The sequence below is a fragment of the Talaromyces proteolyticus genome, assembly GCF_021365285.1.
Source record: "Talaromyces proteolyticus strain PMI_201 chromosome Unknown BGW36scaffold_1, whole genome shotgun sequence".
NCBI lineage: Eukaryota > Fungi > Ascomycota > Eurotiomycetes > Eurotiales > Trichocomaceae > Talaromyces > Talaromyces proteolyticus.
The window spans coordinates 1,875,629-1,903,125 of NW_025764277.1; the positions used below are offsets into that span (position 1 = coordinate 1,875,629).

The 27,497-nt window shown below is 45.3% G+C and overlaps 10 protein-coding genes across 10 annotated transcripts; 8 read left to right on the plus strand and 2 right to left on the minus strand.

Annotated features, from left to right (window-relative positions):
* The first annotated feature begins 1,199 nt into the window (after positions 1-1,199).
* Positions 1,200-3,788, plus strand: BGW36DRAFT_367357 (YjeF_N domain protein). The gene is made up of 3 exons (XM_046214850.1): positions 1,200-1,442; positions 1,493-3,280; positions 3,340-3,788. Exons 1-3 carry the CDS (start codon positions 1,328-1,330, stop codon positions 3,585-3,587), a joined length of 2,151 nt encoding a protein of 716 aa, XP_046077948.1. The 5' UTR covers positions 1,200-1,327; the 3' UTR covers positions 3,588-3,788.
* Positions 3,789-4,082: 294 nt separating this feature from the next.
* On the minus strand, positions 4,083-5,098 carry BGW36DRAFT_421890 (uncharacterized protein; the record flags this gene model as incomplete). Its single annotated transcript, XM_046219631.1, has 2 exons — positions 4,083-4,718; positions 4,784-5,098. The coding sequence occupies 2 exons, from the start codon at positions 5,096-5,098 to the stop codon at positions 4,083-4,085; spliced, it is 951 nt and encodes a 316-aa protein (XP_046077949.1).
* Positions 5,099-5,351: 253 nt separating this feature from the next.
* On the plus strand, positions 5,352-5,748 carry BGW36DRAFT_353736 (uncharacterized protein; the record flags this gene model as incomplete). The annotated part of the gene is made up of 2 exons (XM_046213462.1): positions 5,352-5,433; positions 5,480-5,748. 2 exons carry the CDS (start codon positions 5,352-5,354, stop codon positions 5,746-5,748), a joined length of 351 nt encoding a protein of 116 aa, XP_046077950.1.
* Positions 5,749-6,401: 653 nt separating this feature from the next.
* Positions 6,402-8,468, plus strand: BGW36DRAFT_367358 (putative peptidyl-prolyl cis-trans isomerase). The gene is made up of 4 exons (XM_046214851.1): positions 6,402-6,447; positions 6,502-6,518; positions 6,593-7,800; positions 7,850-8,468. The coding sequence occupies exons 1-4, from the start codon at positions 6,438-6,440 to the stop codon at positions 8,373-8,375; spliced, it is 1,761 nt and encodes a 586-aa protein (XP_046077951.1). The 5' UTR covers positions 6,402-6,437; the 3' UTR covers positions 8,376-8,468.
* Positions 8,469-9,058: 590 nt separating this feature from the next.
* BGW36DRAFT_285582 (major facilitator superfamily domain-containing protein) lies at positions 9,059-10,645 on the plus strand (the record flags this gene model as incomplete). The annotated part of the gene is made up of 1 exon (XM_046210332.1): positions 9,059-10,645. One exon carries the CDS (start codon positions 9,059-9,061, stop codon positions 10,643-10,645), a length of 1,587 nt encoding a protein of 528 aa, XP_046077952.1.
* Positions 10,646-11,934: 1,289 nt separating this feature from the next.
* BGW36DRAFT_367366 (uncharacterized protein) lies at positions 11,935-13,919 on the plus strand. The gene is made up of 2 exons (XM_046214852.1): positions 11,935-13,621; positions 13,680-13,919. Exons 1-2 carry the CDS (start codon positions 12,112-12,114, stop codon positions 13,790-13,792), a joined length of 1,623 nt encoding a protein of 540 aa, XP_046077953.1. The 5' UTR covers positions 11,935-12,111; the 3' UTR covers positions 13,793-13,919.
* A 3,401-nt stretch (positions 13,920-17,320) lies between these two features.
* On the minus strand, positions 17,321-18,988 carry BGW36DRAFT_11929 (Ca2+ regulator and membrane fusion protein Fig1-domain-containing protein). The gene is made up of 4 exons (XM_046209276.1): positions 18,560-18,988; positions 18,409-18,504; positions 17,888-18,233; positions 17,321-17,779 (listed from the first exon to the last, which is right to left on the minus strand). Exons 1-4 carry the CDS (start codon positions 18,903-18,905, stop codon positions 17,407-17,409), a joined length of 1,161 nt encoding a protein of 386 aa, XP_046077954.1. The 5' UTR covers positions 18,906-18,988; the 3' UTR covers positions 17,321-17,406.
* Positions 18,989-20,072: 1,084 nt separating this feature from the next.
* Positions 20,073-21,309, plus strand: BGW36DRAFT_367370 (uncharacterized protein). Its single transcript, XM_046214853.1, has one exon. It carries the CDS (start codon positions 20,213-20,215, stop codon positions 20,843-20,845), a length of 633 nt encoding a protein of 210 aa, XP_046077955.1. The 5' UTR covers positions 20,073-20,212; the 3' UTR covers positions 20,846-21,309.
* BGW36DRAFT_11946 (uncharacterized protein) lies at positions 20,991-22,404 on the plus strand. Its single transcript, XM_046209277.1, has one exon. It carries the CDS (start codon positions 21,135-21,137, stop codon positions 22,287-22,289), a length of 1,155 nt encoding a protein of 384 aa, XP_046077956.1. The 5' UTR covers positions 20,991-21,134; the 3' UTR covers positions 22,290-22,404.
* A 2,529-nt stretch (positions 22,405-24,933) lies between these two features.
* On the plus strand, positions 24,934-25,697 carry BGW36DRAFT_353744 (uncharacterized protein; the record flags this gene model as incomplete). The annotated part of the gene is made up of 2 exons (XM_046213463.1): positions 24,934-25,156; positions 25,219-25,697. The coding sequence occupies 2 exons, from the start codon at positions 24,934-24,936 to the stop codon at positions 25,695-25,697; spliced, it is 702 nt and encodes a 233-aa protein (XP_046077957.1).
* Between the last annotated feature and the right edge of the window lie 1,800 nt (positions 25,698-27,497).

A 27,497-nucleotide genomic window follows, 5' to 3' on the forward strand; every position in this document is an offset into this window, starting at 1 on the left:
GCTCAAGATTCTGGAACTATCCAAGACCCTCAAATGCGGGATAGGCTTTTATCGAATTGCATGGCACCACCAGTGATTCATCTAAAGAAAGGGGCTCAGGTCATGCTCATTAAAAACATGGAAGATTCTCTAGTCAATGGCTCCACCGGGAAAGTTGTGGCCTTCATGGACGAGGCGACTTTTGATTACTACAGAACTAATGAAGATGACTTTGCGGCTGATGGTGGAGAACGAAGCGATGATGAGCAAACTAGTAATGCTCGCAAGAAGATCAAGGCACTTGCAAATGCAAAAGAGGGAGGCATAACTACAAGTCGGAAATGGCCTTTAGTTTGCTTTGTTCAACCAGACGGCACTGAGCGACATCTTCTTTGCCAGCCAGAGGCCTGGAAAATAGAACTGCCCAATGGTGAAATTCAAGCACAGCGTACTCAGGTACCACTTATATTAGCGTGGGCTTTGTCGATTCATAAGGCCCAAGGCCAAACCTTACAGCGGGTCAAAGTGGACCTGGGTCGTGTTTTTGAGAAGGGCCAGGCCTATGTTGCCCTTAGTCGTGCCACCTCTCAAGCTGGCCTCCAAGTATCCGGATTTGATCCGCGAAAAGTTATGGTGCACCCGAAAGTCACCCACTTTTACTCCAATTTAACCGACATAAACGCGGTGATCAAAAGGAGATAATGAGCCAAAGAGTTGAGAGAAACAATCAACAAATGAGTGCCGTGTTGGTGGTTAATCATGCGAGTACATTTGGGTTTGATGTAGTAAATAAACAGCTTCGCACCCGGATAACTCTTATTTATTCACCAAGTCGGGGCTGGAAACGCTCTTTTCAAAGTCTATAAATATATAGGTCCTAGAACGTAATATTGATGGGTATAATCAATCCAGTATCAAATATATACTTCTGTTGCAAACGATACTTAGGACCCATCATTGTGAAGTTTTGCATGAACATTGAATATTGAAGTTATATGTTGGCTATTGCCTGATAGATCTGAGGTCTTTCCCCGACATTTATGAAAAATCCTTTGTTATGATCAATTGAAATAAAGAATACAAAGTAATCACTTAATTATTTTGTAGTGTCAGCACTGAAGATGAAAGGCGGGGATGAAAGAGCTTATCGATAAGGGTCATGTGACGATATGCCGTATCTGGTTCTGTTCATCGTGAGAGCTGCAGTGGATTCTCCACAACGAAAAACACCTCACTTCTCTCCACCTCACTTTTAAATCCTATCCAAGCTCGACAAAGAACCGACAGAGAATGTAGATTCTGTATACATTCGCTCACTATATTACAGGCCAAATATTCTTCTATCACCATGGCGTCCGATTTCGTTGGCTGCGCCGTTCTCGTTACCCTGAAGTCACCTCCACACGCGCAGATCCGAGGCACCGTTTCTAACATTTTAGGTCAACGTTTGACCTTGCAAAATGGTAAGCTTAGCTGGGGATAATTTGCGCCTCCGTGAAACTAAAATTGGCAGTAACTCTTTTGTGGAACGGCCAAAAATTTCCATCGTACAACATTGACGCCCCGGGAATTGCAGACCTCGAGGTGTCTAGCTCACAGAACGACCTTCCGCAACACCAGCCGCCATCACATCAAATCAACAGAGCACCTCTCCTAAGGAAGAGTGAACCACAGCCTGAACCAGTGCCGACTCCTCAACCCGTTCCAACACAGCAGCCTTTTCTTGACCCTGCAATAGTGAGCTTCTCGAAAGGAGCAGCTAAACCCATCTCCTTGGAGAAGTCATTGGCAGCTATAAACACCAATTTTGGATCTGTTGCAGGGTCTACAGCAAGCGTTTACTCGGCAGAGACTGCCCATCCTTCACGGACTGCTGAGAGACATGATTCTGCCGTAACCGCGGTTCTGAATGAACCATTCAGCAGTATTAGTATGGGGGCTGCCGAAATAGCAGATACTACGGCTGCACGAGTGAATACAATAACACCAGTTCTTGCACAAGGGAATGCCCATGAGAAACCAGTTAAAAAGAAGAACAAGCAAAGAGGCCGGAACAAGGGCCGGGATGAAAACGTTGACAATGAATATCACAACAATTTGAGAGGTAATGGTTGGCGACAAACCGCATTTGTTGAGCCAGTTCGGCCAAAATTTCACACGGGCTATCCTACTGAGGATCACGCAAGTGAAGGCTACCCTACACGCCGGAAAAACAAAAACCGTAAATCTGTCGTCGAAGACCCGAGTGGGTGGGCCACAGAAGACGCTACGGATATTCAAGAGCTTGGCGATTTCGACTTTGAAGGAAACTTATCTAAATTTGACAAGCGTCGTATTTTCGATGAAATCCGCAATGATGACACTACCCTGGAGGAGGAACGTCTGGTTAGCTTTAATAAAAAGCCACGTCCGGGGACAAATGGAGGTAAAAACTTGCATTGGTCGGAGAATGTCCTGGAAAGTACCCCGAATCAATGGAATAGTGAAGCTGGTGAGACGGAAACGGAAGCCAGCGAGGATAAATTTAGTAGTGGAAACTATTCCGGGCGTGATAGATCGAAGCCGTCCGGCAAAACAGTGGTTTCGAAAAAGGGCAACTCGGGTATAGGACAATCCGCGTTGCCAACTCCTCTCGTATCTGTCAGTAGAACTGCACCTTCGTCTTCTCGCAACGCGAGTCCACTGCCTGGTATGGCTTCACCGCTCAACGGGGTCGTTGGCACTTCACCTGGCAGTCTACGCTTGACCACGACAAATAGGAGTTGCCCAACTATTAGTCCTCTACAAATGCTAGAGGTGGAGCAGCTAGCAGTGACCGAGCTTGGTTTAACTGAAGACATGATAACGGAAAATGCCGGACGTGGTATTGCAGAAGCTGCGGTAGGCAGACTTGGCAGCGACGTCGCCGCACCTGCTGTGCTCGTACTTACGGGCAACCATCGAACTGGAGGAAGAGTGATTGCGGCTGCTCGTCATCTGAAGAATCGAGGGCATAGGGTCACACTTTGTGTTTTGGGCCTAGAGCACGAAACCGAACTCCTTGAAAACTGCCGGAAGCAGCTTGAAATCTACAAAAAGATCGGAGGCCGAGTCTTGAGATGGGAAGAACTATCAGCACGTCTTTCAACACCCGACTTTGGCATAGACCTGGTCGTAGATGCCATGTTTGGCATGCATATTGCTTTTGAGGATTTGAGGAGCGACGATCAAGCTACAGCTTGTGAAATGATCGCGTGGGTGAACCGAAGCAATGTGGTGGTCATATCCGTTGATATTCCTACTGGGATATCTGCTTCTACTGGTAAGATACACTCAGTACTTGCACTACTACCATAGATATCTGACCAATAAAATTATTAGGTGATGTAAGCATCGTTCAGGACTCACGGCTCTGCATCAACTCTCATGTTGTTGTTTGTCTGGCTGCACCAAAGACCGGGATTATGCAAGCGCTTCAATCTGGGGAAGGCAGTTCATGGCAGCTTACAGTGGCCGATATTGGTATTAGCCAGGTTGTCTGGAGGAAATATGGCACGCGCCGTCGACACGGCGTGGAGTTCGGAAATCGTTGGGTTGTTCCACTACGATACCACCTTTCAACTGCCTGAATAAGACTGGATCGTAGCAGATGGTTTTCTTTCTGCACAATGAATGTATTTTTAACACGTAAAAGGAGTAACGAAGACCTCCAATGTATATGTAACGACCAATACTTTGCAAATAGACTAGAAGTTTTCCAATTCTTTCGACATTTGCTGTTAATCACCAACATTTTGTTTATAAAATACATCACTGGATATCTTTCAATATTGCTTGTGCATTGACGCAAAGTATTCCATATCAAGATTTTGAATTGGTCAACTGGTATGTAGTCATGTGAGGCATTCACGTGTTGTGCAAACGCCTTTGTGTTTTTATGTCAAGTCTTTTAATTTCATTGAAAGCAGCTCCATTAATTTTCCCAATATTACGTTAAGGTATCTATATGTGTTTTCATCCCAAATTGACCTAGCCGACAACGCAGTACGTACAACTACTCATTATATCAGGAAAATTAGCCGAGGGTCAAGTAAATGTACTTGCTAGACCATTTAACCTCAGCCCTACATGGGGAAGATGCCTCTCACAAAGTCCCTAACATACGGGCCAGGATCGGTCTTGTCCACTTCGTCGGGGAATTTGTCATCCAAGCTCAACCAGAGATCTGGGTTTTTAATTCCCTGTCTATTCCCACTGAGGATGTTGAAGATCTTGTTCATGCCTTCCTTTATCCGGGCATTCTTCAGCAATTCGTCTCTTTTTGTATCATCGTTATCTTGATATTCGCTGTATTTGGGGTCCCTGTATGCAGCAAGTGTGAAGAGCATCAGACCAGCCAGCCCTACAGCAAACGCAGTAGCAATGGAGCTACCGCTAATTTTATGCATCCCACCGACACCGATGTTGTCTCCTGGAAGTATGAAGTCGGCTCCGATAAGACTATTGGCAGCTTTGTCACCCCACTTGGTTTCTGAGCCAATCTTGAACACATCGGCCAGGCCGCATGGGTAGTAGTCGTCAGGGGAGATGTTCGGAGAATCATTGAGGGAGGCGAATAACAGGATGTTATCACCTTTGACACTCGAAATCGCCGTCCTAAAATCGTTTAACTCTTCGTTGCGGAAGCCTCCGGTTTTAGCCTTAAAAGACGAACTCATTGAGATGATGTGGACACCCATTTCTCGGGCCCATTTCACAGCCTGGTTTAAAGATGGTTAAGTTTTGGTAATTATGGCTAACACGGTAAATTCTTGAAGGAATCCACATACCTTGATTGCAAGTCTAACGTGAATTCTTGGGATTCTGGGTCCGAATCGTCCATTCTCGCGACATAGAGCTTCGCCATGGGGCAGATTTTTTGTATACAAATTGCCATATGTATCCAATGGATCGGGGGCCGGGAGTTCCATTCGAGGAACTCCGGATCCCATGCTGCGCCATCTGTTGACTCTCTACTATCGCGGTGAAATGATTGGCCTCTTTCAATAGCCCTGACATCGGGATCCTCTGTGTCTACGCCTTTATCAATAAGAGCGATCTTGACTACCTCATCTCGCGGCAACTCGATATCCTCGAGCATATTGATAAATTTTTGCACTGTCTGGATCCATGCCAGTCTGTGGACTTATTCAGCTTTCGTACAATTAAGTTATCCTAGTTTTTATTTGGCACATACTCGGAAGCTAAGACGTGGAAAGACAAGAAATACGTAACCAGAGGATGGAATGTTTAAAACTCACTGCCCGGTTAGAGAGCACGCAAAATGCTAAAGCTTTTGCTGAACTTCGACTCCCACCACAACGAGAAGATCTGGTCTTTAGAAGAAAAAGTGGATGTCTGAAGAAGATAACACCGACATTTTCGAAATTTTTGGTCATTCTTTTACATACAAAACAAAGCATAAGTCTCTAACGGGTATGCTCGGAAGGATGGAAATTGGATTTCACTAACCCCTGCACAGATCCAAGGCGATTGTCTGCTCGAGCTGATCACCCATTTCCCATTCGCGGTGAAGGCCTATCGTACTTTGAAATTGAGGCGACCAACGATGAGTCACAGGACCCCTCAACTACATATGCCATGATTGGCCTCGTCGGAGAGTTTGTCGAACTGATAAATTCTTGCCCCGGTGGCATTATGCCTACCCATCTGTGGGATATAACGGAGATGACGGGTGTATATTTGCCGGAGAAGGCTATGTTCAAAAACGATGAAACCGGAAACCACTAGTACCTGTGGAGCAGGTGTAAAGGTTAGTCTGGGTATTTACTGGGATCGAAAAGAATATATCTTCACACGAAACGGCGAGCTTATCGGTAAGATAAAAGATGACCCTGTCTGAATAATACCTGAGGTAGTTTCCACCCGATCTAACCATAATCATAGCGAGACTAGGGACGGACAGTCTTCACTATAAACTCTACCCCGCGATCACCATCATGCACGAGGTCCAATGCACTGTAGAGGTGAATTTTACTGGGGATTCCGACCATCCCTTTGCATACAAGATTGAAGCGTAAGACAATATTCAGACTCCTGGCAATCTAAGGCAGTATTTTTAGGCGAGTTAGGCAGTTTAGATGGAAATAAAGTACTATCGGTTTGAACACTGCATGGATGCATTGCTGTAATTCATTTTTAACCCAAATGGTGTGGTAGAAGCTTTCAATGTCTGAGTAATAGTAAGAGGTACTAGATAAATAGATGTAGCTCGACTATCTTGAGATTTAGTTAATTATTAGGTTACAGATTAGAGGCTTTTAGGGCTAGGGTTCCAAAAAGAGAGGTTGATTGCGTTTTCCGTAAGCGGCTAGCGCCGGTGTCCTGAAATGATACCTCAGGCATCGCTGTCTCCGCAACTCCAATTCTCAATTCCAATTTCTCCAGTGGCCAACACCATTGCGCAAGCGACAGAAGACATGGGTAAAGGTAAGAACGATACATATCTTCTAAAAATGCGATTTACTGATGATTAGCATCTAGGAACGGATAAACTCTACGTAGGCCAGCCTCTCCCTCGATTCTTGGTCGCGCATTTTCTTCAAGAGCTATGCTGATGTCATTCTTTCCCTAGATCACCCATTCTGAATGGGCCTCCGAAGATGCATACTCAGCCAGCGCTGGCGCTGGAGTTTCTAGTTTGAAGAAAGGCGGCGCCACACATGTCTCTTTCAAACGATTACCATTTAACTTCTGCTCGCTGTCGCTTCAACCATTCAATCACCCAGTTTGTACGGCGACAGGTACGACATTTGATTTGACGAATATCCTGCCATGGCTGAAGAAACACGGTACCAACCCCGTTGACGGAAGTCCGCTTAAAAGTGCCGATCTGATTAAATTGAATTTTGCAAAGAACGAGGCGGGCGAATATGTCGATCCGGTCACTTTCAAAGTTTTCACGGATAACACGCACATTGTCGCTTTGCGACCGTCGGGGAATGTTTTTGCATGGGATACTGTAGAGAGATTAAATGTCAAAGCGAAGATGTGGCGCGACTTGGTTACGGATGAGGAATTTGGTCGGAAGGATATCATCACGTTGCAGGATCCGCAAAACGTTGAATCCAGAAATCTCAGTTCATTCAAATACATCCAAGATGGCGAGAGCGGGTTATCAGATGAGCAGATGCGCGAACGGAATGACCCGGCAAATAACGTGAATTTGAATGCGATGGGCAGTTCTGCCAAAATCCTCAAGGCGAAAGAGGCGGTTGCGCGGGCTCGTGCGGAGCGAGAAGGCCAACAGATTATGACTAAAGGTGGTGCTAAGGATGCAAAAACACTAGCTACCAAGTCGAAATCGACGACAAAATCCCACCAGCCGACCAAAGCTGTCCCATATAACGCTGCTAGACATACGACAGGTCTTGCAGCGGCATCTTTCACCAGTACCGGATTGACTCCCCACACTGCGGCCGAGCTGGCCACCCTCACAGACGAACAATATATGCTGAAGCGAGGACGAGTTAAAGGCAAGGCTTACGCGCAAATTTCAACGACAATGGGCGACCTCAACCTGGAGCTGCACACGGAATATGCACCCAAGGCGGTTTGGAATTTCATCCATCTCGCTAAAAAAGGATACTATAAAGATGTCATTTTCCACCGCAATATTAAAGGATTTATGATCCAAGGAGGAGACCCTACCGGGACAGGGCGCGGTGGTGAGAGTATCTGGGGCAAGAATTTCGATGACGAATTCGACGGCCCTTTCAGACATGATGCTAGGGGTACTCTCAGCATGGCAAATAAAGGGAAAAATACGAATAGCAGTCAATTGTAAGACTTACTCAAATCTGGTCACTTGACACTGCTAACATTACTCTAGTTTTATTGCTTACCGGGCTCTACCACATCTGAACAATAAGCATACCGTCTTTGGGCGCATCATTGAAGACCCATCGCCCTCATCAAGGACCCTCAATGCCATGGAAGTAGCGCCGGTCGACTCGACAAGCAACCGACCCACTACAGATATCCGCATCAAAGATGTAACCATCTTCGTCGACCCTTTTGAAGAATTTATGATTCAACAAAAACTACAAAGCACGGAAGGTAGCACCGCAGCCGAAACCCCCAGCAAGCAAGAAGCACCACAGGACGTCGACGATGATCAGGTGACATGGACAGGTAAACGGGTGCGCGGTCTCCATAGTTCAAAGACGTCTGGTACGGCGAATGCTGGGGGCGTAGGCAAATATTTAAAAGCGGCATTGGCTGAGCAAAACACGAGAAGGGGCACAACAGATGATGAGATTGTCGAGTTTGTGGACGATAATGAGCCTGAACCAGTGGAGCATACGCGGAAAAAGTTTAAGTCCAAAGGCGGGTTCGGGAATTTCGAAGGGTGGTAGCCTGTGTGTGCAATTAGGATCATTTTATAGATAATATCACAGAATGTGAAGCCGCCAAGTAGTACCTAATTTTAAATCAATGACTGAAGAACAAATTATTATTTGCTATAAAGTAAAATCGAAGGCACGCGACATCGCCCAGTTTTAGAAAAGGCCAAGGCCCTGATTTTTCTTGACGTGCTGCAGTTTGCCTTCTGTACGCGCTCCCAAGCCATCACCCAGAAAAGCTTGACCTGCTAACGAACACTCAAACTGATAAGCATCGAATCATGCCTATTAATTCTCCTTTCGTCCAATGACACTTTAATTTCACGCTGTTCTTACTGGTTACATCAGCTAGCAAAATTTCATCACAGGTACCCACCATCATGATACCCACTTTCAAGTTTTGGGGCTGCAACTTTCCTGCATCCCTTGAAAATATCGATACCTCGATATATCTCAATTGAGCCTGTTCTGTTTTCTCTCTACCGTCCGCTCTTATTTCTATACTCCCAATGCTATGAGATGTGATCATATGCTCAAATTTGTGTATCGCGAGCGCCCCCCTTGACAGGACCTGACTGCACGGAATAGCCCTATTATCAATTAATTAATTCTGACCACGTATGCTCTGGCCTTGAGGCCAGACTCACAATTTTTACCAAAGGACAGGAAAGGAAAGGAAGGATAAAGAAAAGAAAATGGAAACGACCGACATTGAGGACTTGCCAGGTACCTCTCGCCTGCTAAGCCATGGCCAGATCATTCTCTCTCCGCCCCCGACAAAATCGGTGAATGATCCACTCAACTGGCCCAAGGCTCGCAAGTACTGGCATGCTATTCTAGTATGCTTCATTGCTGGCTTCACGGCAGCCACGTCTAATGACGCTGGGTCCGCCCAGTTCGGGGAGAACGATGATCTCGGCATCTCATACGCCGCTATGAATACCGGTGCTGGTGTCTTGTTCCTCGGAATTGGCTATGGCACGCTTTTGTTGTCTCCAGCTGCATGGCTTTGGGGGCGCCGCATTACGTATCTCTTCTGTATAACCATGGGGCTGATAGGCGCTATCTGGATGGCAAAGACACAGTCAACTTCAGATTCCATCTGGAACCAGCTTTTTGTTGGCATTTCTGAGTCATGCGCAGAAGCTAATGTTCAACTGTCGCTATCGGATCTGTTCTATGAACATCAACGTGGAACTTTTCTAGGTGTTTATGTGTTGGCGACTAGCGTGGGCACCTATCTAGGTCCTCTCATAGCCGGATTCATCGGCGACAGTAATTTGGGCTGGCGCTGGATTGGATGGTGGGCTGTGAGCATTTCTGTTGGCACAGTTATAACCTTTTTTTTCACTCTTGAAGAGACCATGTTTGACAGAGACGCCCACGAAACTAAGCCGATTATTTGTAGTCAAGAGCCTACCACAGATCCAGAAACGGCGCCATGTGAGAAGAAGCCGGAGACTCCAGGCCTTTTCAGTAATGAAATTGTCACGGCAGAGGAACAGCCTAGGACGTACTGGCAGCGAATTGCTTTGATAACACCGGCATCTAATTTGGTTGGCTTTGGTTTTCGGCAGTACAGCACTCGTCTTGTCCATACAATGCGCATTTTCTCTTTCCCTGCGGTGATTTATTCAGGGATCCAATGGGGGGTTCAGGATGCTTGGCTTACCTTCTACCTAACTGTTGAGGACGATAATTGGAGTGACGCCCCGTGGTACTACGGAGATGTCGGGGTCGGTTTGATAAACCTGCCGTGTCTGATAGGCGCTGTGCTGGGATGTTTCTATGGCGGGTACTTTTCCGATTTGTTCATGATCTGGATGGCGAAGCGAAATGGCGGCATTCGGGAGGCTGAGCATCGCTTATGGTTTCTTTTTCCGTTGGCTATCATAGGACCCTTGGGAATGTTGCTGTTTGGTATCGGCACAGGGCAAGGATGGTCGTGGCCTGGTCCGTATGTCGGACTTGGCTTGATTGGATTCGGCTGGGGATGCACGGGGGATTTGAGCATGGCTTATCTGATGGACGCGTACCCGGAAATGGTCTTGGAAGGAATGGTGGGTGTGTCCGTCATCAACAACTCGATTGCGTGTATCTTGACGTTTACGGCTAGCATGTGGCTTGACAGCCAAGGCGTTCAGAATACCTTTATCGTCATTGCTGCTCTGGACTTTTTTTTTGTCATGACCACCGTGCCAATGATAATCTGGGGGAAGAACTGTCGGCGGTGGACTAAGTCTCGGTATTTAGAATTTGTGCGCATCCGAGACTCTTTCTGACATCGACGATCCATCCTAGATATGCAAGGTGGAATCCCAAGCTTGAGTAGTAGTTAATCGCGATATCTGATGATGTGTAAACGGCGCTTCAAACAATCAGGCGGCCTCACGATAGTTCAGCTCGGCTACAACTATTCAAAGAATCGACTTTGTCAGAATTCATAAATTCTGTGAAACCCACCTAACTTTCGTAAAAGCTTCAAAGTCAATGGGTGGCATCATGCGTGGGGGAGGTACTAGCTGAATGTCGACAAGGCTGGGGCGAGTCTCCTCACCGGTTTCTTCCCACCATCCAGTGCCTGTACATATTTTGAGCCTCGAACGAAGCCTCGCAGCTTATCGAATGGTGGTGCCTGCTGTGCCCCGCATCATGTGCTCCTCTCTTCGCCCGGCCGGAAACCCACAGGTCAGCATCTCTATGTCATTCGTCGAGCAGACACCGGTTTTGATAATTAATCGCCGTGTATCGCTATCCTTGTCAAGTTGTCGTCAGCGTATTCAACCAATATCGAGCACGGTCTTGAACTGTATCACCACTAAAAGTCACCTTCTTCCGACCACTAATAGACCACACCTCCAGGTTTCAACACCTCCATTTTGTACATGGAAATGGCGGGTGCAAGCTGGTGTAACACGTACAACTGTTATCGCGTATCTCTAATTTTCTCAAAAATACCACCATTCAGCTCAGTGAATAGTCACTCTCCAACTCGTACAGCATACACAGCCACAATATCGAAATATTGGCTGTAATCAAATCCTTTTCTTTGTCTAAGACAGACTGTTGTCAACCTTGGGGTTGTCCGACTTGAATTCCCCCAGGTGACTGTCCCGAGATAGAAAGCGGCTGTGGCAAATTCTGCACTGTTCTATTGAATCGTAAATAATCAGAATAGAGTAATGAACCCGGTGTAGCACCGGTTTGCCCACAGCCTCATCGCAAGAAGCGTAGCGCTCATTGGCATGTGAAACTAATTCTCGACCTTTGACTTCAGCCTCCTCTCCCGCTTGTGGTAGAGTCGCGCAAGGCTATGGCTGAGGGTCGACATGCATCCTGCAAGGTGAGAGTGTCAGCCTATCCAACATCTCGTTGCCCTGGTGGCTGCAGGGCACAGGAATGGCTCGGAAATTCATACCCTTCGAAAAGTTTGCGAGACGATGCTGCAGAGTCGCATGTCTGGGCAAGCGGCAGGCAGAAGCCCCCTCCTCGTTCTCGCTGTCCGCTGAGCTATATCTATTTGCTCCACCCCCCAACATTGATTCGATTTATTCGACTTCTTTTCCTTGAAGCCAGCATCTCTAGTGGAGCTTCTCTGTATTTGTCTATCTTTGTTTCTTAGTGCCGGCCACATCAAGTTAACTGTGTCTATTGATTGTGTTTTTTTTGACTTGGTTTCACCCCGACGCAGTACCACTGCAATACTTTTATACAGACAGAATATCATACAGAAGCTCCAGCACTCCCAATGGGAACTCTACATCAAATGCCCCCTGCAGCACCAGTTCCGCCTCGACATCCACAGCAAGGCAATATGCCTCAAGGATTTGAACATCTACAGCACCAGCCCAACATGGACGATCTTGCAGATAATATGGCCAGGCTTGAGATGAACTATCCAGGAAACGAGTTTCTGAATCGGGGCGCAGAAAACCACAATATCAAGCAAATGTCCCAAATGCCGCCCTGGAACGGCGACTCGAAAGACACTTCATATCATGGCTGGATATTTCGTCGGGTAAGAGAAAGACACCAAGGTAAAAATACAGGCTCTAAAATAGAGATGCGTCGCATGAAACAAGAATCGAGGGATCTAAAAGCTTTAGCGAAGGGAGGCATTTCAGTTGGGATTGCCAGGGATATCCGCGCAGAGGTGAAAAAACTGATTAATACACTAAATGACACTGATCGGGATTACGAATGGGTCTGGGTATATGCAAAAGGCCACTTTGATGGACAATCTGCGGATATTATTGTCAAGAAATCTTTGACAAAAATAAACCCTCTCGGCCCCCAGGTTCCGAACCGGAACAACATTATCCGTCATCAACCTGCAGTTGGCGCTCCTGCCTCTTTCCCAAGAGATATCCCAAATGGCCCAGCTCTTCCTCCAACGAACATAGGTGCTCAGCCAGTTCATCCACAGTATAAACAGCCAGCTCCAGTTCGCCCAGCTCCAGTCCCTCAACAATGGCATAATCCAGGACATAATCAAGGACCAACAGGACCCATTCCAGAGCAAGACCGACCTTGGACAGATGTTGACAACGGAGGGTTGCCTCAGTTCCATAATCCAATGGATCAGAGACCTAGGCAAGAAGTTACTAGCGAAGGGGCTCATAACAATAGAAGGGCTCATGCTGTTCCTAATGCACAGGCCCAGCCTGAACCCTTCATCCATATGAATCTGAAGGGCAATTTGCCACCTCATGCCCAAGGAAGCAACCCCAAGATCCCAAAACCCGCAGTCCACCAGCAGCAACCGCGTGCATCTCATATCTTTGACAGAATTCGCACACCAGATTCATATGAATCGGCTAGTAGCGTAGCCGATGAGGACCCTCTCTTTGAATCCAGTGATAGTGACTCGGCCACTACTGTTTCGATGTCTTTTGAGGACAAAGTGCGCTACACAAGCAAAAATGCGAGGCCAAGAGCAGAGGCCAAAAAATATCGCATGCATGAGCGGCCTTCAAGTCGAAAACACCGTGTGAGAACTGTTTATCCTGATAGCTTCTCTGATAGATCTCCATCGAGAAGTAGCCTCAGTAGCCGAAAACTACATCGAAGAGATAGTGAGATTGTGGACCGACACGAAAGCCTCGTCTCTGCTAAAGGCGATGGACAAAATGATTTGGTTCGTTTGTACAACGGGTTACACCACCAAGGCATAGCCATAGCCGATACCCAAAACATGATTCAGCAATTGTTAGCGCGAGATAAACACATGTTGTCAACGAGTCGACATGCTATGCCAGGTGAGTTGGAAAGAATCAACAAACATAAAACCATCCTTGCATGCTAATCTTTCACAAGTTGTTCCAGACCGAAGTCTTTATCCTGCTCAACGACGACCTCACGGTTATCGAGAACCTCACTATCCTACCTATCCTATGTATGACCATCATTCTCCACGTTATTACTATTAAAGTATATTTCAATAAAGTACTATGAGTGTCTTTCGGCTTATCTTTCAAGTATATTCCAATTTGCCAACATGTACTATCTAATTATTTTGCTCTATGTACCCAAACTATTTGTATTATGAGATCTTTACTACTTTTCAATTTAACTTGAATATTCATTCTCTGAACTACAGTCATTGGCTACTAATAATACAGTGACCTAAATACCCATTTCGAAAGCTCAAGTTCTCCCCATTGACTAGAAAGTTGGTCATCGTTGGCGGTTTCCGATTTCCATGGTTTGGATTCAGAATCCTACAATTACGGCGGCCTACAAGCCGCTTAACGACTTTATAATTCGTAATTCACTAGCAAAGCCCTATTGAGACACGTAATTTTAGTATTTCTACATCTAGTATTTTCAGACAAAGAATTTAGAATTGAATGCTTGTTTAATTGAACTACCTAATGTCCATTGAGTGATCATTTGCACCAATCAAAGACCCTTGAGATCCATGTAGCTTACGCCAGCCAAACTCTCGCGCATGTGATAAACAGCAGCATGTCTCTCTTTTGCATTGTAACCCGTTTGGCATGTATACACACAAAATTCGTATCTATTTCCACCTCACCATGGCTGTACACACCTCCAGTATTCGGCTGGTTGACCTACACTTCACGTTCATTCCTTATTGAATAGTTCCAATAAGCAAGTGTTTCCAGTGCAACTCATTTCTCTTTTCCCCTTTCCACTTCAGACCACCGACCCCATCACCAGTTGTGGGAGTTGTGTCATTGGAGACAACTATCATGGCGGCACGTGCACGAGTCAGAGCAACATTAGTACGGCGGTCTTCCTTCGAGAATCCGAGGCGATCATGGATGCCAACAACCCAACCCAAGATAATGACATCTGACTCATGTCATGTCCTTGAATGGGGTCAATCGTAGCAACGCGGGGGAGACTTGAAAAGGTTATCTTGGTAGACGTCTGTAGATCACGAATCACCTCGAAGTAGATGGCTCTCTGTGCATTGCACGGAGCCATAATGATAATCTTCGCCTTTACTCTTGTTTGATTTAGAGAAAGTGACGGGATCGATAGAAACTTCAGCAGTCATAACGTTGATTTCACCAAGGTTCATGAAGTCTTCATCACGTTTGGAGTCCTCTAGTAGATGCAAGGTTGCCCACTGTAAAAACGTTGTTCAAAGACCTTATTAATTTTGATAGATTGTGTTGATTTGCCATTCCGCAGCTTATGCCATAGGTGAAGGAATTCTGGAATTCACAGAGTATTGGTAACATTCTGTATTGGATCCTGAGACAAACGACCGGAGAATGCATTCTGAGATGTCGATCAAGTAAGGATCGATTGATTTGTGGTGCAATTACGCTGAGGTCTGAAAACATTGAATGAGCTAAGGGACGCAACTGGTCACAAAACTTTTGTATAACAGTTGGAACGAGGTGTTTCTCCAAAGACATTACAAAAGTGCCCGCCCGCGTGGATACTCTTTGAAATCAAAAATACGATATAGGTCATGGAGCTGGATCCAATTGCACTTCATATCCCGTAACCACGGATTGGGGCTGATTGAATCTGATCCTAGTTTCATGCATGCATGAGGCACCCGTACGTTAAGCTCTATGTGCCTCAGGGACTGGATCACAAGTGATTCAATCACATCAAGTAGCATCCAGAAAACTTCGGCGGGCATCGGTTGATAATAGCAATGGATTTTGAGATGTTGCAACGTCTTGGCATGTTGAATCAATGCTTTCATCCATGAGATCGTGAAATAGGGTGGAGTTCGCTCCGCTTTGTTGTCAGTGTAGGTGGCGGAGACTGATTTTAATGGTGAGTTCATAGCAGCCAGAAGGTCAGCCGTTAGTGCAAACTTTTGGGAGATATTATCGGCGCTTATGAGGTAGAGTTGTGGTGTTGCATGTATCAGTTCCAACTCCTCTAGATTTGTCAACGAGTTCATGATATTCAGGAATCTCTCTGGTGTTGTTGAGTGTAGCCAGAGAAGCGGAGATGGTGTAAATTGTGGAAATGTTGTAAGAAGTCGACATGTAGGATGTTGGAAAAAAACTTACTGTGAGTCAATATTCTGCATCTTTAAAGCTATAATATCGAGGACAAGTTGCTGCTGCGAGTGATTTTGTTTGCTTGAGCCGCTGGTTGTCTTGAGCCAGATGTCGTTGTTATGGAAATCGAGCTGGAGTTTTCCAACGTGACGAATGGCAGCGAGACAAGTCATGAATGAGGAGCATATGGCCGCATCTAGCCTAACATCCTTTGTCAACGAGTACACTGAATACCCTCGAGGAATTTCAAACATACTCGCCATGAAAGTGCATCTCATCCTAGCTCAATTCGTTGAATCTAAAGCAAACCTTAACAACAAAGCCCAAAACATAAGTCGATGGAGGGTCTTCAACCCATGTGATGAACTCTATCAGACCTTGGAACTGGTGCCGACCGTATTCCGTCAGGAAGTACGGCCAAGCCTCGTCGTGGATCTGCTGACATAGTCGTAGCACTTGCAGTGCAAATCTCTGTGACGATCCTGGCAGACATATGAAACAATAAGGATAGATTTTGGAGACGTATCTCGACGGGTAAATATAACAAGCTGTGTTTCAAAGGCATGTGGAAGGAAGCATTGTCCGTCAATGTCACACCACCAGTGCAGACTGAGAGGGAAAGTCGAATTATTGATATAAATTGGAATCCAGGTTTAGTGGTGTGCCGTTACATGAAATAATTTCGGGAAGAAAAGTGAAGAGAACTGCACAGGAAAAGATTAATACAGATGTCATGATTTTTTGCGTATTTATACAGACTCAACAAAGTCACATGGTCTCACAATGCATTAGTTGACGATGCCCCAAGGTCTAATTCAGTCAGTCTGGATCCTGGGGTAATGGGAGAACCAATCATGGAATAGAAAATGACTGAAAATCCGGGGGTTGATGGTCATATGGGAACTATTGGCTCGTTGGCAGGGAGATGATTCACATGACCACATGCGGTCAAGTTATTATATAACTACATATGTTATTGAGACCACAAGCAGTCAACCTAGGGGATGGCCAAAATATTATTACGAGAAGATCCGATTGAGAAGTGGTTCTTCTGCGAGGAGGACTATCCTGGTTGATCCCGTCACCACCTCTGTGACAGTCTGGTCAAAACGTGCGCCTGATACATGTCTTAGAGCCTTGCATGCGAATTTGTAAATATCAATTGATATGTACGCTGCTTGTATATAGTTAGTTCTTTTCATTTTGTTTTTCTTCTTTTCAATGTTATCTTAGTATTTTTGTATTAAACTTCCCGGACAAAAAAAATCATTTGTATTTACTTGATTACAATTACTAGGTTGAATAATTTACTTCTTTCAATGGTAATATCAAGGTTGCTTTTTGATTCTTTTAGGTACGTCTATAAGGTTATTTTTGTAAAAGGGTATATGAGTTAATCAATGATTAATTCAATCAAAAACTATATTTTTCTAAGTATTGATGAAATCAAGGGGTTGTCTAGCATACACACGTGCATTATCATATATGGCTTCGATAGCTCCATCTGATTCTCCTGCCCTCGGTAGGTACTTCTGTCGCCCTTCCTAATCAAACCTGTCAAGCAGAATTCTGATACTTGTATACATGGTGAGAACCATGAGAAACACCATGGCGGCTAATCCAAATGCGAACCAACTCGATATCGACGCGGAGAGACCAACTAGAGACATAATTTGTCCTGGCATCACCTGTTCCAAGGTTTGACCAGCTGCTACCGCCGCAACCTGCTGCCAGACAGCCGTCACGAGTAATAATGCCGCTGCGACAGAGCTGAGAGCGAGAGCTGCCACTAGACGCACTGTTGATGGGAATGGTTTGACTTCCCTTTCCGAGCCATCTTCATCAGTTTCCTCCTTCCAACCTGGGAACTGGGCAAGCAATAAGAGGAGGAAGAGCTCTAGAACGGTAGCAATAACACTATTTTATGTGAGCTCGACATAACACATACATAAGCATAACTTGGTAGATATGTGATACTGGGATGAGAGAGCCCAGCACGCATAGTTGTTGTATTGTTATACGTACCTCAAATAAGGAAACATGATATTATCCTTGATTCGAAAGCCGAAGTCTAAGAGGCCTAGTGGGTCTTCACTAGCTTCGAGGAATGAGCCTCTGAGACTGTTCCCATCGCTGCTACAGAGTAGAGACGATATAGATACGGTCGATGGCACGTTCGTTAGGGCTACGCATACGGCGAAATAGCCAACGAGAACACGCATATTTAATTGTTCTGTGCCCAAATTTTGTACCACGTTCAGAGAGGATGCAACAGAACTTGTGTTGCGCTGGGTACCTGCGTAAGACAGCGAGAGAAGGTGGAAATGGCTCATTGTTGGGGAAGAGCCGGTGCAGCTACCCAAAACGAGGCCTAGACGAAGTCAGTCCGCAGCCTTTTTAAAATTCCTCACACTATATGCGGTATGAATGTGCAGTAACAAGATCTGTCCAATCGTATATCTTCGATCCATGTAGCTCCCAGCTTCTCGTCTCCCTTCCACAGAATGATAAAAGGAAAGTTGTGATATAATTATCAGGTTACCTACAGGTCAAAATGAGAATTGCAACGACCAAGACCATCATAATATGATGAAATCCCAACATAACAAAAAAGGCTGTCAGAGCCCTACTGGGCACGATCGCTAACAGGCCGCGGGTTAGAGTTTTCAAAGTCGAGTTCGAGGTAGTCATTCTCACAAAATTGTCCTAGTGCTCTTGACAGTCGACGCCACACTTGTCTTTGTCTTTCCTCGCGTCTTTCATTTCCAGTCGCGTATGAACTGGTCGAATAATAGGAGCTATAATAGTGGTACGAGACAGAAGAATTTCTTGAGCCCTCACTCGCATTGTCCGGATGGGAGCGAGAATTGGGCTCTTTCTCAGGGTGTAATATCCCAGATAGAAATCTCAATAGAAGGTTCTTTTGCTGGGATATTGCTGGACTCTGCTGTTGCTGCTCATGGACAGATGTCGGTTCTTCGTCTTCCGAGCTTCGCGAATCCGGGCTGCGCACCTCCTCAATGTTGAGTCTGCGGCCAAACATTGCCCCTTCTAGAGTGTGTCCGAAAAATCAAACCAGAAAAATAAATCTGTGTACTTGCTTGTGGTGAACTTCAAATACCACCGCTCACCAAAGCGACGTTCCAATGGAAGCTCTGCTGGGGTCGCAAATGCGGCTTAAAAGTGAGGGGAAGTTATGTGTGAATAACATACTCCACATCGACGTCCAATTCACAGGTCGAATGTCAATACATCCATGCTTATCCATACATATGCATGAAAATAACGAGCTTACAAAGCAGTTCACGAAGCGGCAGATGTTTGCAGGAAGCCGGTCAACTTGCATGCTGCCACGTAGCTAGCGTGTGATAGCGATACTGGTTCCCATACAGATCGCAGTAGCATGAAAACCCGAATCCCTCATTGCAATTCGCTCCATCTAGGATCAGAGTAAAATGTCATTCCCGAGTCTTGCTTCACAAACCCTCAAGATACATTTCCGGCTAGCTAGTCACAGCCTCGTCCCCTGCCTTTGTCAGAAGTCGACATGGATGGAAGCCAGTGGTATTTTGTTGAACCAAATATGCACAATACTTATACTACAGCTAGTAAGGTGGTAACCTTTTTAGCTCGGTGGAAAAATTTTGACATATTACCCCCCGCCACATCTGACAGAGCATCACAATCGTAATATTGATGACTCTTTAATTATCCGGCCATACAGCAATGGCAGGGAAAGAGGAAAAAGCATCGCGGTCATCTACGGCTCGCAAAGGCCGCATTATTGTCTATTCTAACTCCGGTCAACCTGCCATTTCTACTGGTCAGGGCTTTTTTGTTTCCAAGAAGTTCTCGTCCACTAGTGTATCAAATATTGAATCATACCTGCGAGAGCAATTGGTAGAATGTCGAAAGCTGGACCGGATTTTCATCCCGTAGGCCTCCTTTGTTCTTCAAGTCACTATGAGATCAATTATTCTTGCCGTGGTTATGGAGAAGATTGAAAGACATTATTCGACTGTATTGGTAACGTAAAGACTTAGGATTGTCCAGATCTACGATGCCACTGTGCCAATGATGACCGATTTTTGCCAGCAGATACCAAAGTTACCTCGTCAGTTGATTGAATACGTCAAAGCTCAAGATACAGACAGCCACAATGTTGCTATAATGCCTTATTACCACGCTAAGAATCATGGTGCGGACCAATCCCCCATCCGCAACAGACGCCGATGTGCGAACACTGATCAGCGGAGTGCGTTTCCTATATTGATTTCTGTAGAACTCGTCTATCTCCTGAGTCACCCGTACGGGGTACCTTCTTCTCCGAACCATCCGGTCGAAGCAGTCATGGGCTTTGATTCAACTGAGATCCGTTTCCGGTCCATAGCCACCTGGATCTGCCCTTCCTCCGTCCTGAGCATCCCCGAAAATGAAGCTACACCTATGATCCTTCTGCTGGTTGCTAATGCTGATGTTCCTGCACGCTTGGAGAAACACCTCGGAAGTCCCGAGAATTCCTGGCGGATGACACGCATACAAAATTCACCCAGCTGGATTTATCTAGATCTTGCACATGTTCTTGGTCATTGGAGTGATGTGTGGTTGCGGGTTCAACGGGCCCTCATCTATCGCGACGCCCAGACACATGGCAAGATCCAGGGACCGCCAGTGTTGCAATTCACTAGGCAACTTCATCGAGATAATGCTAATATTATCGTCTTACAAGAGAATCTACGTCTGCATATCGCTGCCCTGGAGCGTTTTGAGCAATTTGTGAAACGGAGCCAGCAATGGGAGCCGAAATTAGTCGCAGAAGACCATCAGGATGAGCTGAATGAGCGGATCGAGAACCTGCTTGGAAGCTTGAGAAATTATCAGGAGACTTCTAATGTTGTCCTACAACAATGGAAGACGCTCCTGAGTTTGGTGGGTACAGAACAGCCAAAACCCGAACGAATCGCTGCCCACATTGATGCTTAAGTGCTGATCAAGGTTCGGTTGTAGGCCTTTAACACAGAGACTGTGTCTCAAGGCCAAGCGGTAGCACGGCTAAACACGCTTGCTTTTGCCTTTATTCCGTTATCTTTTGCTTCTGTGAGTCTATTGCGAATAATTGCCTTTGGAAAATTGGCCGGTATACTCATATTTCCTTTGCAAGTCTCTATTCGCCATCCCTGGATTTCCTGCACCCATTCAGTGGTATCCATTGTGGGCATTTGTAACTTTTATCGTCGCCATTGCAGCAGCATATATCAGCAGGAAAATACGGATGTCAAATTTTAACTCTCGATCCTGGAGAAAATGGAGGTTAGCACGTTTTGGACCTGTAGGAGACGAAGAGTCCCAGATGAATGACAGTAGTAGTCACAGCCCGCACGCCGGTGGTGGCCAACAACATATCGCCGTTAACCTTCATGATGCCTTGGATACAAATAAGAAGTCCCAGCTAGAGAATGAGGAACGAAAAAGCAGTGACGAGGCTGGGGGTTCTCCAGCGGAAGCAGATACCGCAGTCGACAGGGACCTGGCCAACTCATTGAAAGCATCACCTCCAGGAGATATTCAGCCACTGAGAAAAGGTGATACTGTTGTACCATCAGGTAGTATGACCCTGATGTCAGATCCTACTTACAGTCTTCCAAATGGAGCTATCGGATTCTCTCCGACTCCTCAGGGTTCTAAGCCAGCCGCAGAATACCATGGTGACACCTCACCGATTCCGACTGACGGCGTTTCCATATTCGAAAGAATAGGATCTCCAAAACCTAAGGAAGTCTCCGACAGCAAGATACAAGCGAATTCCGGATACAATGGAGTTTCGGCAGCACCATTTCTTCAACTCATCCGACATGACCTATGGAATTCAACCAAGATAATGTCATCAATAACGACGCTTCTTCCATTTGGGATAGCAACAGGTCAGAAGGCTGGCGAAGCCCCAAACGGGAAGCTTCCCAACTTACCAAATGATGTAAATGTCGGTGAACCGCAGGTAAACAGGATCTACTATCGAAAACAGACGGCAAAAAACGATCCTTTCTCGCGTTTAATTTCACTTCCCAATTTCTTTTCTGCTGCGCGTTCTAATGACGCTCCCAAGGCTCTTGACAACTACGACAAAGATCTTGTTTATGGTGATTACTATCCCGTTCAGGATAGCGGCAGGAAGAATAAACTAAGAGTCCACGAAACGAAGGGCAAGGGAGGAACGGAGGAAAATTCGAAGGAATCTGTATTTGAGGAGAAGCGGAGATCAAAGGGAAAGAAAAAGGAATCAAACACGAACTGGTTCATATCCAAGGATGTTTCAACACGCACGGACAGACGCATGGCTCAAGAGAGCGGCCATGCAGCTCATTTCCGGAGGGGTGCGGGCTATCAACAACAGAGCATCTTCAGCAGAGTAACTCAGGCATTTCTTTAAAATGGTTTTGTTCGAGAAATAGAGATCCTGAACCAGGATACTAGTCGAAGATGAAATTAGTTCTGAGTGGAGTAATTTAGAACCACCTTCTAAATAGGATATAATTCAATGACTGAGCTCATATCCCATGGGCATAATTGATGTCAGCTGGCTGTATGTCATTTGACAAATTAGTAAGTCCCTTCTATAACTCCATATTCCTTTAATTGAACTATTTGCACTATCAATGTACACAAATCTCTCTGCTTACCCCCTATTTTCCCGCAAGGACTGCACCATACAATTTTTGACAGTTCTCATGATGTTTCACAGAGGCATTAGTGCTGAATCTGAATTGCCCCGAATCAACTCTAGCCCAATGAAAAGTGTTTCTGTGATCCATGACACGGCAATATGTGGAGATGGAACGGGCCGATTCCAGGATGACTATCAATGAACTTGGCCCGCGAAATTTTTGAGCTACCTATTACTTGACTACCCCCAGGCCTAGTGAACAAGATTTGCCATTCCTAGGTCTTCAACGATCCCTGCTTGTATTGGACACAAACGATGTCGTAGTCACAATACGAAAGCGCTCAGTCAACTCATCACGGAACCCTGGGCATGGTAGCTTTGCCCTGCAGCATTAACTACACTCAGGTCGACAGAGATCGCACTATTTTCGAATGCAACAATGAGTTCCGCCATTAGGAGACAAGTCAGAGGTATTTCCGAACCCTCAGATGCCTTTGACGGCATCTATGGCAATCCCGGCTAGGTCGACCGATATTGGGCATCCTAAGCTAATATGTACATCTTCCTGGGCCACAGGATGGGAGCATAGAGTTAGATCTCCAGATACGGTATTTGATGTGAGGCTCTGGCTAGATTCTATAAGAAATTAAAGAACTGGGCCAGATACGTCGGTTAACTTATATTCTAGAATAATCTGCTGAATTCAATTAAGGACTGCGTGGAAAGGGGGTTGCACTTGCCCGGTAGCAGGAAGTAAGTGTGCGGGTGCAGGAATGTTCAGCTGAACAGGTGCTGAAGGCTTGGCATGAATTTAGTGCAAAATCTCAGCACCCAGTCAAGTTTATTTCTTACGCTAATGTTTGTAATGAAGATCTCATTTGTATTGCTGAAAGGGTGCTGGATTGTTCAACGGGTACATTTTAGTTAGTGCGCGGGTGCTGGATTTGAAAACAAAAAATTCCTGCACCCGCGCACCAACTTCCAGCCACCGGGCAACTGTACCACCGCGTGGAACTAAGATACTCTGGTTGAGATCAATCTAAGGGGGCTGAAGAGCTAGGACCATTCAGGAAGTTGGTCCGTAAATGATTTATAAGGCTCAACGGGGCTTGTTCCCCCCGGTTCTGCAGTGGCGCCTGTAGTGTTTAGCTCTTGACGCAGCTAAAGCCCAAAACAGAAGACGAAATACCTTCAGCTGCCATATTGTGGGCGCGATGCTCTATTTTCAGCCTTGGATCCATAGTTTCTTGAACGGTGATCATTGATGTCTCCACACTGACAAGGCTAAGGGCAACGTTCTCCCTTGTCCCAGCGCAGTGAGGATGAATCGAGCATTCTTCAAAGATGCCATGTCACTAGTGGCAAGCTTCACTCATATTTTTTTTTATAACCGATAGCTCATGGTTAACAAGATCCTACCTGGTAAGCACATGCATTTATTTGTGCAATCAAAGGCCCGTCCATTTTAACTGACTCAGGTACAGCCTAGTGGCCGACCGTCACCCTTCAGCTGAGGGAACCTGACTTATTTGCATCCGCTAAATCCGGTAATGTACACCGAAACTACAATCGAAAGAGCTTCTCAAGGCATTGCGTGTCAGGTTATCGCAACATTGGCGCTAAGGGCAAAGGCAGCGCTACAGTTAATGGGGCTAATGCTCGATTCCACGGCCAACACGCGTCTAAGCCCCTGTGAGCGCCCCTAGGGTGTACGTCTCATTACAGGCCCGCCAATCATGCATCTATAGAATATAATGTTGGACAGGCATATGCATAATGATCTTATTTAGAATAGGTCAGATTTATTGCATTTATTACTCTTTTTAATTAATATTATAAAGATATTAGGGGGGAAAGCTTAATATGAAGACAGGTTAGGTTTTGAGATTAAATATTAAATTTAGTTCATCCAACAAGAATTGTTGGTTCCCTTATTTCTTATTAGGAGGATCAGTGCCTAAAAGCTTCAATATATATGTTATGAGTCAGTATGTTTCTTATAAAATGGCTTCTCGGGCCGTGAATAAGATACTTCTTCAACGTAAAAAACGGCTCGAATATGCTAGATTGATAGATGATATGCGGACTTTGAATTCGTGTCATCCATATGTATACGCCTGACCAGGAGCTAAAGGACGAGCCGGCTTGGTTAAGTCCGTGGGGCGGAGTGTCCCTTTATATCGGTAGTTCAATAAACAGCCACCGCCATTCAATTACCGATTAATAAAATTAGCAAAACCACTAGCGACCCTCCTGCCGTACGCCAGCCGGTATGAGGAGTTATATATTGCAGCCCCAAATAAATCATATTGTTTCTTCCGGCACTAACCTCCTACTTTCCCAATCCTGTTATCCCATTTAGAGTCTCAGGGCCTCTTTCCGAATATTTTGGCTCTAGAAAGATTTCATCATGTTACGCCTGCGATATCTATCGATATGCTGCATCCTCACATTATGTCAGCAAGTGACGTGCCAGTTTTCGACTCCTCCTGACAGTTCCAGTGGGTCTAGCGTTAATAATATTCAGTACGTTGTTGGACAACTGCTTCACCTCCAGTGGACAACGTCGCTGAACGAAACCGACTTGCTGATGTGGCAACAAAATGGGAGTGTCGATCCATACCGGATCTTAAGTACGTTGATACGATACTGGGGAAACTTGTTAGCTTGGTGACTGATGCTGAGGTTCTTGTAGTCGGGACGTCTGAGCAATCATTTGACTGGGTTGTTTCCTATGAAAACTTCAATTCAACAAATTCAACAGCATTCATCTTGCAAGTATTTGAAACCGGGTCTACTTCGCCCTCGTTAACAAGTGTTCAATTCAACATCACCGAATCCAAATCCACTAGCACGACGGCTGCATCGTTACCTCCAACGGCGACTACCACCATCACCGTATCCCCTGTGCCTACAGCCTCGGCCTCAACTTCAGGACTGTCCGGAGGAGCCGTCGCGGGCATTGCCATAGGATCTGCTCTAGGGGCACTGGCAATCGCTGGGCTGGTGCTATTTGGGTTACGGAGACGTTCGCGAGAAGGACAGACGCTTACTGAGGTGAAAGAAGACACCCCTGCTCCTGTTGCTGTCAACCAGCAACCCTGGCAAGCAGAGACTGCAGAGTTGCCCCAGTACCCGGATGGCAGGGGAAACCCTACACATGAGCTACAATGATACCCCAAATGCCTCAACTAGTATAGAATAAGCCAGCAGGGCACTTTAGTTATACGCCTGCAAGTCGACTCTGCTAGTAGTAGCGACTTGGGTGAAGTAACCAATGAGTGTACCATCCTACCCCTGATCGGAAAACATCAAGTAACTTTATCCACCCTAAACAAAGCGCAGTGAATGGGACGCTTAACTAATGAAGTATGTGGTTACTTTTTTGGTCAAGGCCCCGGCCACATCAACAGGATGGAAGTAGTTATCAATAGCTGTATATTATTTCAAATTCGTTGGGATATGGTAGTTTATCATGAAGAAGCTACTACATTCGATATTAATAAGTGATTCAATCTACAAATCCTGAGGATGAATTGTTTCTGTTGGCTTTGAGACGCAGTACAACAGGGAACCGCCTACCTGGGCGGGCTGACTGGGCTGAATGGCTGGCGGTGATTTGTGGGCAATCACGAATACACTTAGTTTCTATGTGCGAGAATATTAATCATGAGAAGAAAGAAAAGAGAATTAGGAGCAAATCTGCTCTCCGTGGTACAATACTCAAGTTCCCAGATCCGATGCTTGTATTTCACTCCCACTTGAAATAAAATAATATGAATTCTATAAAAATTAGTTTTAATATGAAGTGAATAGAATGAAATACTAGATATATTATAATATAGACCAAATTCCTATATCATGAGCAATTATTAGCACACAATCTCATAACTCAGTCAATATCTTTAATCTTGATACTAAATCAAATATTTATTTTATATGCCTTCTTTATTAGTGATTGTTCTTATCAATTTCATTTCCACCCTCTCGACCTCTCTCGATTTTTAATGCTAGACATGCAAAATTATATTTTTTAACACCGTTTCATGGTGCATTTTCTGAATTAATTTAGAAATGGAAGGACATTTAAATAGAAGGACCAGATACAGAAGTTATAAAATATTAAATAACTTAGAAGATACCGTTAAGAAGACTACCAAGTATCTGCCCAGCTCTTAATGATATCTCAATAGCGAAAGTCGGGATTATAACCAAGGAAATAATGGTCATAAAGGTAACAACGGATATCACTAACAGATTAATATGAAAATAATTCAGTGGTATCTCGACAGAGGCAGCAATCAGGGCCCAATTGATCGTATACTAGTATAAAAAAAAGAATGGAGCGGGCCTATTACGTGAACAGAGTCCGCATCGTCAGCATCTCAACTCGCAGTCCCTTCTTATCCTCATGAGATGGGTCTGAGTTTTGTTGCGCTTCAAGGCCGTACAAGATAGAGCATATAAAGGTCTATAAAGAAGAATGCTCAGCTCATTCTTCTTCACAGAAATAGCAGGTATAGAGTTCTCTTTCAATCTTTTGCTGATTTCACTTTTGTTTCTTCAACTATCCAAAATCAAAATGAGTGGTTTGCAACTGATATTGAAGGGGATTTGAAGGAGCGGTAATGCCATATGGACGCTACCATTCCTTACTACCGCGCAGAGTCTCTAACCCCTATTCTCTTGTAGTTAGTTTGTTAATAAGATATACAACTAAGTGAATAAGAAAATAATATTGTGTGGCACGCATTCCTAATAGATGTTATTCTGCGTGTAGCTACTTGATATGCTCGCTGCACATCAATTTCCCTGAGTTTGCAAAATAAACATTAAAAGTGGCACAGCGACAAGGATACTCCATCTGTGCATTGCCACTAATCATCATATCATTTGTTCCACCAAATGGTGATACTGCCATGGGAAGACTAATACATCCCGGGTCGGTACCACTCCCATAGACAGTGAGCAGAC